The sequence below is a fragment of the Pangasianodon hypophthalmus genome, chromosome 11, assembly GCF_027358585.1.
Source record: "Pangasianodon hypophthalmus isolate fPanHyp1 chromosome 11, fPanHyp1.pri, whole genome shotgun sequence".
Lineage (NCBI taxonomy): Eukaryota > Metazoa > Chordata > Actinopteri > Siluriformes > Pangasiidae > Pangasianodon > Pangasianodon hypophthalmus.
This window is the reverse complement of record NC_069720.1, coordinates 2,053,956-2,067,555: the sequence shown is the minus strand read 5'-3', so window position 1 is coordinate 2,067,555 and position 13,600 is coordinate 2,053,956. Positions and strand designations below refer to the sequence as shown.

The following is a 13,600-nucleotide window of genomic DNA, read 5'->3' as shown; positions in this document are numbered from 1 at the left end:
TGTGTTTTTTGTGTTTTTCCGTAAAAAAACAGCACAGATTCTCACCATCCAAGCTGCAACGACTCGGCTAAGCAGAGTAGGAAAAAATTAATCAGCTTAATTTATAAATAAAAAAGTTATAATGGATAGAATTACGTTCATACCTCTTCTTACGATTTCATTCTTATGAAATTAAAAGCTCTTTTCATGAAATCAGTTTCGTAACTTTAAAGAAAGATGTTAGCCAACATTAAGAATAGTAGCTAGCCCAGATAAGCAAATCTTGGACCTCTAGTGTAGAAGTACAACATTGGAACAATTTTTTTTTACTCCTTGAACCCGCCCATGTACACAAAGCCACGCCTCCAGAATCTACGCAGGCCATCGCGTTCACTCAGTGACAGTGTTAGCATTTTAGCCTGACCTGACCAACACTATAAACAGTCTGTGACTAGCTAGTTAGCATTGTTAGCTGGACTGAGTGTTAGCTAGCATTGGTTACATTTCTAAGAATGTGGTTCATTCACAGCGAGTGACGTAAATCCGGCCATTTGGACGTTTATACAGGAGGAACATCGCTAATTCTGCAACGTCATCCCCTTTGCTAGCAATAAGCTTCTCCCTCTTGGAAATGTTTATTCTTCAATATTTATTCGTTTTCCTGTTTTTTTGCTGACAGTAAGAAGTATCTCACTGAGATGGATGGAGTCTTCATGAACTCCACCATGGTTTCCTTTCTGAACAGACTGAAATGGGGGCGGAGTGAAATGCGTTGGGGGTGTGGTCTATAAAATGACTGACAGGAGGCCGGTGTAAAACACAGACATGTTTCCTTACGCACGTAATACACGTGTGCCGATACGATACTGTTGCTTCAACTTATTTTTTTTCACATTCTACATATTTCCAAGGTGATTTACCATAAATAATAAGCAAGAAAATTGACTATTGCACCTTTAAAGGAAAAAAAAAAACTTGAAATATTTATGAAGTAAACTATAATATTAAAACAAAACTAAATCTCTCAAAAAAATAAATAAATAAACCTATTCAAGATGATGAAGCTATCCGAAATTCAACAGGAAAACAACACAAAATTAAAAATAATACAAAAAACTTGAGAAAACATGAGACAAATCCAGAAAAGGAGCCAGGCCAGTTTGGTAATATTATATATATTATATTGTGTTTACTTAACAAACATGATAAATGCAATGTTTCCAAGAAGTTAGCTGTAACAATAAAAATACAATATCTTTGTGTCCGTACATAGAATTAAGACAGCGAAACGAAAAACAAAACGAAACAAAAACTGCCCTAAGTAGTTCACAGAGAGGTACAAATATACAGTACAAATCTATTTTATTCCAAAAAAGGGTACAAATAAAAACGCAACAAAATATAGTTATTAATGCTTTGTAAAGTTCAGGTAGGTGTAGGGTGTTCTAAGGGAGCACTTTGGGTAGACGACTTCTAAGGCTTCTGAGAAGAATTAATACATATTGGTACGGCCATACGATATTAAAATTCACTATACAAAGTCCATATAACCTGGATTATACTTGAGGATTGAATATTACATACACATCATTGCATATATTTTGCAGGTTCTTTTATGCATTAAAGAAAGACGCTTGTTTCTTTTAAAACTGGTTATGTGGTCACGTAAAAAAAAAAAAAAAAAAGAAGGAGAAGAAAGGAAAAAAACAAAAACAAGCAGTGTCACTTAGTGCCAACAAGGTACAATTTAAAAGTACATAATTAATCGTTTTTAAGGAAAAAAAAAAAAAAGTTTCAACCATTAGAACTTTCTCACTCGCTCTGTTTTAGTCTCAGTTCCACTTCTACCGCAAAACCGATAAATTAACCACAACGTGAACACGGATTCCGGGTCGTAAAACATCTCAAAAACGAAGTCAGGCAAAAAAACAAACAAAAAAAACAACGTGATAGTATGACTGAGAAAAGATTTGAGCGTCTATCCATCCATCCATCCATCTATCCATCCATCTATCCAGAGCCCAAAATGCAGCACAAAATGGTCACCTGATGCAAGTCGTCAGTGCCACGCCTTCGCAACACGCGCACCGCGATTACAGGCGCAATTCCTGCGAAACGCTTCATTTCCTAACGCCAACCGCGACAAGGTTTCTGAGGTAAATGCTTGTCAAAGGCCCACGTCAGCAGTGCATGGCTCTATTTCACGGAAATCGCAACTCGACGTGAAACGCCGTACAATTTTACTTTCTTTACGCGGGACAGTCGACCTGCAGACGGCCGCGCTCCTGCTTTCGGCTCGCGGCGGAGAGGGCGATTCCGAGCCGCACGTACGCGTCATTCGTTCCACGACAAATCTTAAGGCAAGCTCGATAATATAGAAAGCTCATCTTTTATCTACACACACACATATACACAAGTGTTGATTGTTTTAACACGGTTTCGCATATAATTCAATATTAGAGGAGGTTACTACGTAACCAAGTGTGGACTGGAATAAGTGCATCTTTCATTTGATGATGTAGGTGATGAGTCGTGTTTTTATTTATATTTATATAGATATATTTTAAACGTACTGTTCATTAAAAATAGCCAGCGTGCGCTATTACGCTTCTCCTACAGGGGGCGCTGTGTGTGCACCGTGTGCACGAGTGCCGCGAGGTACGAGTGACATCACACCGTCCAAGCCATGAAGATGAAGAGATGAGAGCACGAGAGGGAACCATGCAGCCGTGACGGATTGGGATTAAGGGCTGATTTGTACTTCTGCGAAGATTAGCGTAAGCGTGTTAACGTAAAGAGACGTAAAGAGAGGGGGATTATGGGTAAGTGAAGCAGACGTGCGGATCTGGAAATAGATGCATTGTGCGTGTCTACGACTGAACAGGAACCGAGCAGAAAAGAGGTCTGATGGTGTAAGAACTTGCGTCGGTTGTACACTGTACGAATTTTGGCCGCATATCGTTACAAAGAAATCTTTGGAGCTGAGATCGACGCTCGCCAGAGAAAAGAACGGAAAAAAGTTCTGGCAGCGTGAGAAACTTGTGATTAAAATCTCAGTGTGTGAGCGCTGCAACGACGCTCGGCTACAACCCACCAATAGGAGGACATCTACAAATACGGTAGCGGAGATGACAAAACTTAAACTTGTTACCCTTTTTTTTTAAAGCCTGGATCGATTAATGACGTAACTATTATCGTACGTATTTTCTGTAATCGCAGGTCTACCGTTAGAGGATCTTCATCGTATTACCTGAAATGGTAGAACACGGATTCTCGCGCAGTCTGTTATAGAATTCAGTCGAGGTTTTATTTGGATTTCGTACAGTGCGATACGTAATAATCTTAAAAGAGAGCTGAAATCGTAAGTCTATACCCGGCTTTACGTGCATTTATACGAAGGGCAAAATGAACACTTTGGGGGAAATCCAGACGCGTGTGTTAATAAACTGGCGCGTTAGCATCGATCAGTTTCTACTTTCTACGACTTTCCTTTTCTTTACATTTTATACATTATGTTTTCTCCACACTGCCCCCTAGTGGTCACGTTTATACTACATATGAGAATGTTTAATGACGTATAAATCAGCCCTTATTCGTCGAAGCAAAGTGGCGACTGCATGTGTGTAGCATGATGGATCTCTCACACACACACACACACACACACACACACACGTACACACAGAAAAGGCACGGACATTGCGTTGATTTTTTTCTCAGTTACAGTGAACAGGATTGAAGCGTTTCATTACACACAATCTGACGTCCTTTAGCAGGGGGTCAGTAAGGCAGTGCGTTGGAGTCTGAGATAACAGAGCAGTGAGGGTGACGAATAAAACACACACACACACACACACACACACCCACACACACACACACGATGTACAGTAACCAAGCAACATAACAAGCTTCAAGTTTTGTGAAGTTTTAGCAACATAATCTGACTGCTAACAAAAAAAAAATAATAATAACCGACCTTCTCAATTATTCTAATAATGCAACAAGATTAAAAGGAAGCTTTTTTTTTTTTTTTCCCAAACCACAATATCTATCCATTGTATCTGTAGCGTATGTGTAATTATATATTATACAGAATTTCAGTACATTTCTGTTCAATGAGGGGGAAAAAAAAAAGATCCCAGTTTAATCCAAACTCACTTACACTAGAAGTCTAAGGACAGACGTCGGACTCGTCAGTCAGCTCTGGAAATAAAACTCTAAAATGTGTAGAATTGCTCCTTTTAGAGACAGAACTACTTTCTCAGATGGAAGAATTTGTGCTTATGTGTAAAACGTCGTGAGGCACTGATGTGGTATGGCTTCAGGGAAGTGTAAAGTAACCAGAACTACGTTTTAACTGTATTACTCAAACGTCAGAAACTTGGGAAATTCAGTTTTGTTGAGATTTTTTTTTTCTTTCTCTGATGTCAGTCTCATAGGAACGCCTTTCTGGCTCCTGTGTAATGGCTGGAGGATTGAATTTGCATTTTAGAACTGCGAAATCGTTTAAAATGTTCATTGCGGTTCAACGTCTGCCTTTAGATTCCACTGCAAGTCAAATTGTCGTTAACAGGTTTTCTGTTCGGGGAAATGTGTGAAGTTTCTTGTCTTCTTGTAATCACACAGTACAGATACAACGAACAGAGTTCAGGTTGATAAGGAAAAAAAACAAAAAAAAAAAAAAAAAAACCGTGGAGTTCCCCTTTAAGAAGTTTCTCTATGATGGTTGGGGAACTAAAGTGTGACTGGGGCGAGTCATTACAACGTAATTTGTGCATGATACAAAAGAAATACGTCCAGTTCCTTTGCTGAGTCGATGAGTTCACGGCTGCGAGAGTTAGATTTTTGCACTTACTGCATAGAACATAGCGCTGAGATCGTCCATCGTTCAGGTAATTCTCTGTCTAAGGGTATTGCTTGTCTAATAAACCTCTACTGTTTAACCGAGCGGAATGACCTTAAAAAGCCAACGTACTGCATTTGTTTGTCTGGAATTTTTTTTATTTTTTATTTTTGGTCACATTGCAGAAACGGAATGAGATTTTAAGAGTCTGTTCAGACCGGCTGTAACAGAGCGGTCACGTCCCTTTGGACAGACGAAGACTTGAGGCAGCGGTAGGAGATAAAGAGGAAGCTGGGAAGTTTATTCGGAGAAGTTAATATTGAAAAAAAGGGATGCATCGATATGGATACTGATATCGGTCGTTGAGTCGTTAAAAAAAAATACTCTGATATCAACCTGATACCGGGTGATACTAGTGTACGATGTCGCGCTAACGAACAGATGACACGACGTGACGTGACAACACAACGTTTCATGGATGATGATAAACCAGAGATGGTTCATGAGTGCAAAAACGAGCGCAAACGTGCCGTGAATTGCGCTTACACAAAGATATTCGCGAGTGAACAGTGTAGCGAGTGTGCAGAGAAACTGCCGCATGTGCGAGCAGTTCCACTCAGCGAGCACTAAGCACTGAGACACTTTCCCCTCGCTTGCTTGTCAGTCAAGGTGCAATTCAACATAAAACTCATCACATGGCAGCAACCCACACAAACAGCTAAAGAAAATGACGTCCCTGACTGATTAATACTTATTAATGGTACTCATTTCTGTCAGTTTCGGTATCGACGAGTACCAAAATAATCTTCTCGTACACGGTATAGGGGGAGAAAACGGTATCGATGCATCCCTAATCGAAAAAGCACAGAAGTGGAGCTGTCAAACCACTGAACGTGAAATATATAAGACCATGAATGATATTTACGCAAAAAAGCGACAAGTTATCAGTTCTAAAAATGATCATTCGAAACCAGAAACACGTACGAGACCACCACAGCAACCACATATAGTCAATGAGGTCAAACCACCCGTCAGTCTACGTATTTATATCGTGGTGAGAGTTAATGCTACCTGTAGAACGGTCACATGAGAGCTACGAAGAAAAAAAAAAAAAAATCCATCAATTCACCATCAAAAAAAACCTTTCCTTTAAAAGACTTATTACACTGGGGGGAAAAAACTAAAAGCATCATTCTCATGATAAAATGCATGTTTTATGTAAAGCTAGATTTTAAAAATGTGAACGAAATGTGAAAAAACGTCTAATACGGATTAAGATTAAGTGATAAAATGGCTGTTCTGAGAAGAAGGAAAAAAAAAAAAAAAAAAAAAGATTTACTAAATGCTAAACGGGAATGTCAGGCTCGTATCTGGAATGCCGTCCGTCTGATGTTCATATTTATATTAAAATGTTTTCTTTTAAAACTCCAGATCTAATTGCACTTCGTTTTCATTTTCTGTTTAAATTTGTTGAATAACTAACCTAAAAAAAAAAAAAAAAAAAAAAAAAATCAGTGATGAAACTGCAGCATTTCTTCTTGGCTAATCTGTAAACAGTGTCGAGTACGCCTGTCAGTTTCTCACAAAAAAATAAAAATAAATAAAAATCAAAACTGCTGAAAGTTTTCCCTTCATACAAAAAAAAAAAAAAAAAAAAAAAAAAATCCAATTAAAAAAAGGTCAGTGTCAATCAACTACAAAATCAAGCACAGGGCCGGGCGATGTGACGATAAGATATCGATACGGCGATAAATATTTGTGTCACGATACACAAATATCGCAATATGCGATTTTTAGGGTATTTTTATTAACAAACTTGTGTCTTGCACCTTTTACGGAATTTTCTTCTCCCTTTCATTGTTGGATCATTTATTTTTGTAGACATTACATACATTTTTTTTTTAATTGTGTATCATAGAAATTATCAAGAAAGTATCAGAGTATCACGATACGATATTTGTGTCACATCGCCCAGCCCTGATCCACCATGTGCAATGACGAGAGTCATCAGGACTAATATTGCAGAGAAGGAAATCCTACATTGTACAAAAATATCTCAACTAGGAAAGAAGGGGGGGGAAAGAAATAAAAAATAACAAAAAAAACGAGGAGATGAGGACTGAACGAAACGCCCTGCGCAGAAAAAGAGGTTGTGCTCAGATTTTAGAAGCGGGAATCTCTAATAACATGACGAGAGGAAAAAGAAGAAGAGAGATCGAGAGATCGTGTCGTTTCAAAAGGTCACGTATATGCCCTGGTTGAAACCCACGCTGGTGAGAATTCGTAAGAAATTAAAAATAACATCGTGCATTGAGAGAAAACAGAAAAGAAAAAAGAAAGAAAAAAAAGGCGGGTTCTTCACACAGACTGGTGTATCATCACAGGAAGAAAAAAATTACACGAGGGGTGAAAATAAGTCAAGCTATTGCTTTCATTCCACAGCAATCATCTTTTCCTTTAAAAAAAAAAATAAAAATCAATTTCCAGCAGCTAGAACCTGTACCACTTTCTTTCTTTTCTTTTTTTTTCTTCAGTGGTGAAGATTTTGGCCGACACCAAACACCGCCTCCACGACAAGGACGCGACGAAACGATGAAACAGTCCGAAGATTTATACGCTGGAATGCTGATTCTTCTTAAACCTCAATACTAACGTAGGGAAAAAAAAAACAAACAAACAAACAAACAAACAATAATACACGTGGCACAGGTAGAGCGCGATACTGCGGACAGTGTAAACGTGACCGATACGTCTTTTTTTTTTTTTTTTTTTACGCCGTTTCTAAATATTGATTGTTGGTCGTTTGATTGATTCAGGAAGAGGTGATCGTTCTCGAGCTACAAATGAAAAGAAAAAGAAGAAAAAAAAAAAAAAAAAAAAAAAAAAAAAAAACGCCGGCCCTGAAGGGAAAGGGAAAAGAAACGTGGCCGGGGGTTTGATGTGTAGTCGTGTGAGAATGACGTGCCGTGAAAACAAAAACAGAAGGTCGAGTCAAACGCGAGAGCGGCTGTCAAGTAAAGCAACGACACTCCGAGAGAGAGAGAGAGAGAGAGAGAGAGAGAGAGAGAGAGAGAGAGAGAGAGAGCCTTTCCTTTAGCTTTAGGTAGTCCAAACTATCTATCAAGTACAGGGTATATTTCATATATCTGTATATCTATATATATATATATATATTTATAAGTGGGGAGGAAAACAGGCATAATTATGAACATCCTATGGCTGCGTCCGGTTTCCCCCCGTTACGTCCTTCAATACACGTTAATTCAAAAGAGCTGTGAATGCTGTAACTAATGATATTTCATCTGTAAGTGAATTACAGAGCGTGGAAGGCTTTGGTAGATAATTTACCAGCTGGAGCTGTTAGTCCAGATGGTTGGTGGTCTTGCCATCGTTACAAACTGGCACTAACTCGCCCTGAGTGCTCTCGGGCTGCCTAAAAACAAGGGTGTGGGTGTGTGTGTGTGTGTGTGTGTGTGTGTGTGTGTGTGTGTGTATAAAATCGTTTGTGTGCAAAATCTCAAAAGAAAAAAAAAAAACAAACAAACAAAAAAAAAAAAACATTCTTAGGCTACATTCTCTCTTTTCTCTTTTCACATCCCCCACGCATTTCTGACACTTTCCTCCCCTCCTGCCATTGCGTCCTGCGTCTGCTGCTACTTCCCGGCGTTGGAGCGCCCCTCGATGGATAGTTTGACCTCCTGAGGGATGAACGAGGGCCGAGAGGAGCCCGGCGGCGCGGCTAGGCCTCCCTCCTCCCTCTTGACGGGGTATCTTTGGAAACCAGGGGTGGACCAACGCCTCTGTGAGGGCCCATGGGCCTCGGTGTGCAAATAATAACTGCTCTGGCTGCGCGTGTGCTCTGCCGAAGTCCTGTCGGGTCTGGAGGGCACGTCTCCGTGTCCCGATGCGCTCAGCTTTAAGGGCTCGTCCTTGTCGGCCCGCTCTCGGTGAACGCGCTCCATCCTGAGCTGACCCTGAGGCCGCGGGTTCTGGGGCGCCGGAGGTCCCATAGGCTGGCTGGAGGAGGCTCCTGATGTTGAGTTGGCTTTGGTGGAAGTCCTGCTGTGTGTCGGTTGCTGCGGCTGCTGGGAAATCGACGGCGGCTTTTGGTGGGGCGCCGAATGCTGCTGAAGGGTGATGGATACGCAGACGTCGCCCACTTGGAGGTGGTGGCAGGTGAGGCCGTAGAGCTGGGCGGTGCGTTCCGGGCTGCAGGATGACCAGCCCTGACCGAAGACGAAGAACGGATGCTCAGGAGGAACGTCAATGCTCACTTTGCTCTGGCGCTCGCCGACGGCGAAGCGTAGCGCGACCAGGCCGGGCCTCTGTGAGCTAGCGCGTACGTCCACCACCATGCTCGAGTCGATCTTTAGCCCCGTGCTCGCTTCGGCGCTGCGTACGAAATCCTGCGTCTGCAGATCCTCCACGCGCTTGAGCTCACCTGTTGCTAACTGGATGATGGCGCCCTTGGTGAAGTGCGACGGCGGAGGCACGGCGGGGACAGTCGGGACGGCGGGCAGCTCCACCGCTACCACCCGCTCAGCCACGCCTGACGCGTCTGAGATTTTGTGTTGTGGTGTTTCAGCTGCAGCGTCGTTATTAGTCTGAGGATGAGGATGAGGATGGTAGTCCAGGGGCATGAGAACCGGCTGCCCGTTCGGCAGGATCACCGTATGACCAGGCTGTGCTGTCTGCTGCGGATGAGGCGGGGCTCGGGGGTCCAGCTGGCTGGCGGGGTGTGACGTGTACGCCGTCCTGCTCTCCCCATGAACCTCTCTGCTACTCTGAGACGAGCCGTACGCTCCCTCCCTGCGACTCACGCCGCGGCCCGGCGACGCCAGACGCCCCACCACTTGCTGGACCTGTGCACGAATAAACACTCAAAGGTCATACTGAGGTTCGTAAAAGGCTTAAAAAAATAAAAAATAAAAAAAGCTGCGTGTTTTACAAGAAGTCAATTTCTAGACCTTTTCCCTTACGCAATCAGATTTCCTTCCTGCGTAAAATCAAAGAAAGAAAGAAAAAAAAAAAAAATCTCGGTACTTTCTAAGAAGTGGCTCTCAGATTGTCTATTGCTCAACCGCCTACGCACCACTACTACAGCTAATACAGGAAGGAAGTGGAGTAGAATTTATGGTGTAACGAATACTGATTCAAAGGCATGACACAAGACAAAAGTTCCAACATCCTTTATCATTTACATACAAAAAAAAAAAAAAAAAAAAACATTAGTATTAGCAGTCATTTTCAGAGAAACCTAAATGGTGTCAATTTGGGGAAGGATCGTTTCACAATGCTTCAACGTCAGATTAAATAATGCGGAACATTACCTCTCGCATTTTCCCACGACGTACAAAAACGCATCAGCGCTAATCACAAAACACGATCACGATGTCGACTACGAAACGGTTACTTAAGAAACATATGATGGGTTACCGACTTGTGATTGATTAAATAAAATATTATGAAGTTATACGTAACAGGAAGATGGCTTGATAAACCAGAAGTGAACCACGACCTGAATATGAACCCAGATAAATATTTCAGAGAATCAAACCGAGCATGAGCACTCAGAAAAAAATACTGAAGCGAAACTAATCTAGTTCAGCGACTCCTGTTTTTGTAATTATTTGTTTCAAGATTTTTTTTTGGTCCTATCTTCAAAATGGATGCTGTTGAGCAGTAATTCAAATAAAATTGAAAAACTTGTCAAAGCACCTGAACGGTCAAAACGATAATGATGAAAGTAAAATAAATGAGGATCCTGTCACCTCCAGGTCCGTGTCCGGGGTGCTGCGCTGGCCGGGCGACGCTCTTCCTTCCTGCCTGCAGATCTTCCGGTCCACGTGCAGCTCTATGGCTGTGCCTTGCTGCGGCCGCGCCGCTAGATTTCTCGCCATGTACACCATGTCTTGCAGGCTCTCTCTGCCGTTTTCCCGATCTCCTCCGTTCACCTCTCGGTCCTGCTCCATCGAGCCACTCTGAGGCGGCACGGCTCGGTCGCTGGCCGACGCGTGGTAGAAGATGGGGACGCGCTCTGCTGTGGGAATCATCCCGATGGCGCCTAGAGGCTGCTGCGAAGAGGAGGAAGAGGATGAAGAAGAGGCCGCCGCCTGCTCGGACGCCAGCACCAACGGGACGCCGCCTGTAGCCGCCACCTTGGCGTAGGCGTGAGCCGAAACTTGCTGCTGAGGCGGGGACGAGACCACGCCTTCCTGGATGACGGATGGATAGGGCACCAGGTGAGACTGCGCCGGTATCAAGGGGCTGGGGACGAATCCCGGAGGGACTGCGTAGGGAACGGCGGCGGCGTACGGAGGGCTGACGAACTGCGGGATGGGAGCGTAGCCGAGGGAAGGGTAATGGATGCCGGTGTGCTGGAGGAGCGGCGAGGGAACCGTGTAGGCTGGAGAGATGTGGCCCAGCACGGGGTGGAGGCTGGTGGGCGAGTAGGTGACCGAAGGAACGGCTACTTTATACAGCATGCTGTACTGATCCACAGGTAATCCCGGGGCGATGCTCTCCGGCCCCTCCACTCCGTAATGCAGGTTAGGTTGAGTGCGGACCCATTCGCCGCCTCCGCTTCCACCCTGAGCTTCTCCACTCGCTCCGGAGCTCTGTGACGACGACGTCGTCGCTTCGTCTCCTCCTCCACCTCCTCCTCCTCCTCCAGTATTACTGCTGCTGCTGCTGCTACTGCTGCTGTTGCTAGGAACGGTGGAAGCATTGTTAACCGGAAGGTCCCGCTTCTTTGGAGGGAGGCACTCCTGATTGCGCTCGTGAGCTGGCTTCATGCTGCTCTGGATTACACGTGGACGATGTTAGTGAGAGGCGTGGCCTGACAGCCACAAACACGGCACCACTGCAATCAGCTCTGGGAACCTCTCGCTCAGCTCTTCCATCACGTTACCTAAACACAAACAAACAAACACGCTCCATGAGAATTCCAAAAATCCTTAAAATCAGCTCGTTGATATGGTAAAGTCTTCTATTAGGAGGAGGTTTACTGAATTGGAGGATTTATAAAAGGAGTCTCCAGTGTCAGTGGCTTTGACACGGTCAGTAACATGACAAGATGCATGTTATCGCTGATAATTTGTTGAAATAAAACGCTTTAGGATGTGTCGTTATAGGAAATCCACTCTGGAGTGCTAACGTGAACTCAGAGTTCATCACACAGCGACGTCGTGAATTATTTTCCTACAACAGCACTCCTCTGTCAGGTTTTATTCCTTACATATTTAGCTCAAGGATCGATTAATACGCCGGTCTCTGTGCACGCAAGCATATGAAATGAAGGCCTGGAAGACTCACTGTATTCACTGTATCTCGATCTCTAAGAAAGCAGATTTATTCAGAATATAAAGAAAAAAATTATTTAGGGAGAAAGAGGCTGCTTAGCAAAAAGTCTATATATGGTACATGTAGTCATTTATTGTCATCTGAATGGTTAAAGGCTGTATTAAGGGCTATTTTTTTTAAAAAAATTATTTTATGAATCTAAAAAGCAAACTGAAAATAGTTTTATTATATTTATTTATTTTTTGTTTTAAAAGACAGACATTCAGGTTCTAACTGCTGCCAGTAGTTCAGCACATTGTATTTGGCAGGTTAATTTATTTCAATGATTTTTTTTACACACTTATAAACCGCACAGCTGACAAAAGTTACTCGTTTAAAAGCTTGTCTCTTTTTTAAAAATTACTGAAACCCATTTTAGCTCCACAGCGCAGCTATTAGCACAGAGCTAGCTGTGGCTGGGGCGAGTGGGCTTGGACATCATCAGCTAGCAAAGATGGAAAACTGCACAGGAAACCTGTTTAGAAACATAAACATATCATATTTATAGCATACTGGTTCTCTTTAGATAAAGACACGCTCGGAAAATTCATTGTTGTTCTTCAAAAACAACTTTATTAACCCAAAAAATGTCAAAACATGAATATTCGTCTGCCTGGACTGCACATTAACGGGGACATCCCAACTAGCTAGCAACCTCGAAAGCTAGCCACCCGTTGCTAAGTTGCTAATCGCGTATTTAACGGTTTGGAAAACGCGTTTTTTCAGTCCTAATGAATTATTTTAGAAACACAGACTTACCCGGGCATGTCATGATGTTGCCTACGTTCGAGCTTTCGGCTTTTGGTGAGTCAGTGTCATAAATCAACGGTGAAATCAGGGCTGATGATTAGTGCCCATTTCAGAGGCCAGCGACGAAACCCCAGCGGCGCGCACTGATGACGTCACGGCCACAGGCGCATTCATAGGCGCTGCTTTTGAGCGCATTCAGAGATATCGTGTTTATATTTATATTATATCATATCTGTACAGTCTGTTGCAAGTTTATCAGGTCCACGTATAGATGTAGATGTAAAATTACTGACTGTAGCCCTTCTGATGCACTGCACAAAGTTTTGGCACCCCTCTAACCCAGCCATCACAGGTGCCCAGCCCTGGTTCTAGACTGCTACACTCTCCACATTTTAATGTTTTCACAGCTCTAAAACATCTGATTCAACTATACAGCTCTTCCTGGATTGAACTGGGGTGTATTAGAGAAGGCAAAACACTACAACATACATGACTGGAGGTTCTCCCAGACCCGAGCTGGGAACCTGTGATCTGAGTACCACCACTAGCAGATATTACTAGGCATGTGGTTTATTCTCAGTACTGCACTGACACTGACATTGTAGTGTGTGTGGTGTAGGTACGAGTGGATCAGTTATAACAGTGTTGTCAATGAGGTCGTCTCTGCTGGGTTGAGAAAGAGTCCACCAA

General features: G+C 42.9%; 1 protein-coding gene across 1 annotated transcript; it reads right to left on the bottom strand.

The window, feature by feature from the left end:
- Positions 1–102: 102 nt before the first annotated feature.
- atxn1l (ataxin 1-like) lies at positions 103–13,227 on the bottom strand. Its single transcript, XM_026930782.3, has 3 exons — positions 12,920–13,227; positions 10,591–11,729; positions 103–9,681 (listed from the first exon to the last, which is right to left on the bottom strand). The coding sequence occupies exons 2-3, from the start codon at positions 11,611–11,613 to the stop codon at positions 8,473–8,475; spliced, it is 2,232 nt and encodes a 743-aa protein (XP_026786583.3). The 5' UTR covers positions 11,614–11,729; positions 12,920–13,227; the 3' UTR covers positions 103–8,472.
- Positions 13,228–13,600: the final 373 nt, after the last annotated feature.

Excerpts from the sequence above, each read along its gene's own strand:
- atxn1l (XM_026930782.3), bottom strand. The coding sequence starts at position 11,613 with ATGAAGCCAGCTCACGAGCGCAATCAGGAGTGCCTCCCTCCAAAGAAG. Across the intron at positions 9,682-10,590 it reads CCCCGGACACGGACCTGGAG|GTCCAGCAAGTGGTGGGGCG; the intron begins GTGACAGGATCC and ends ATTCGTGCACAG.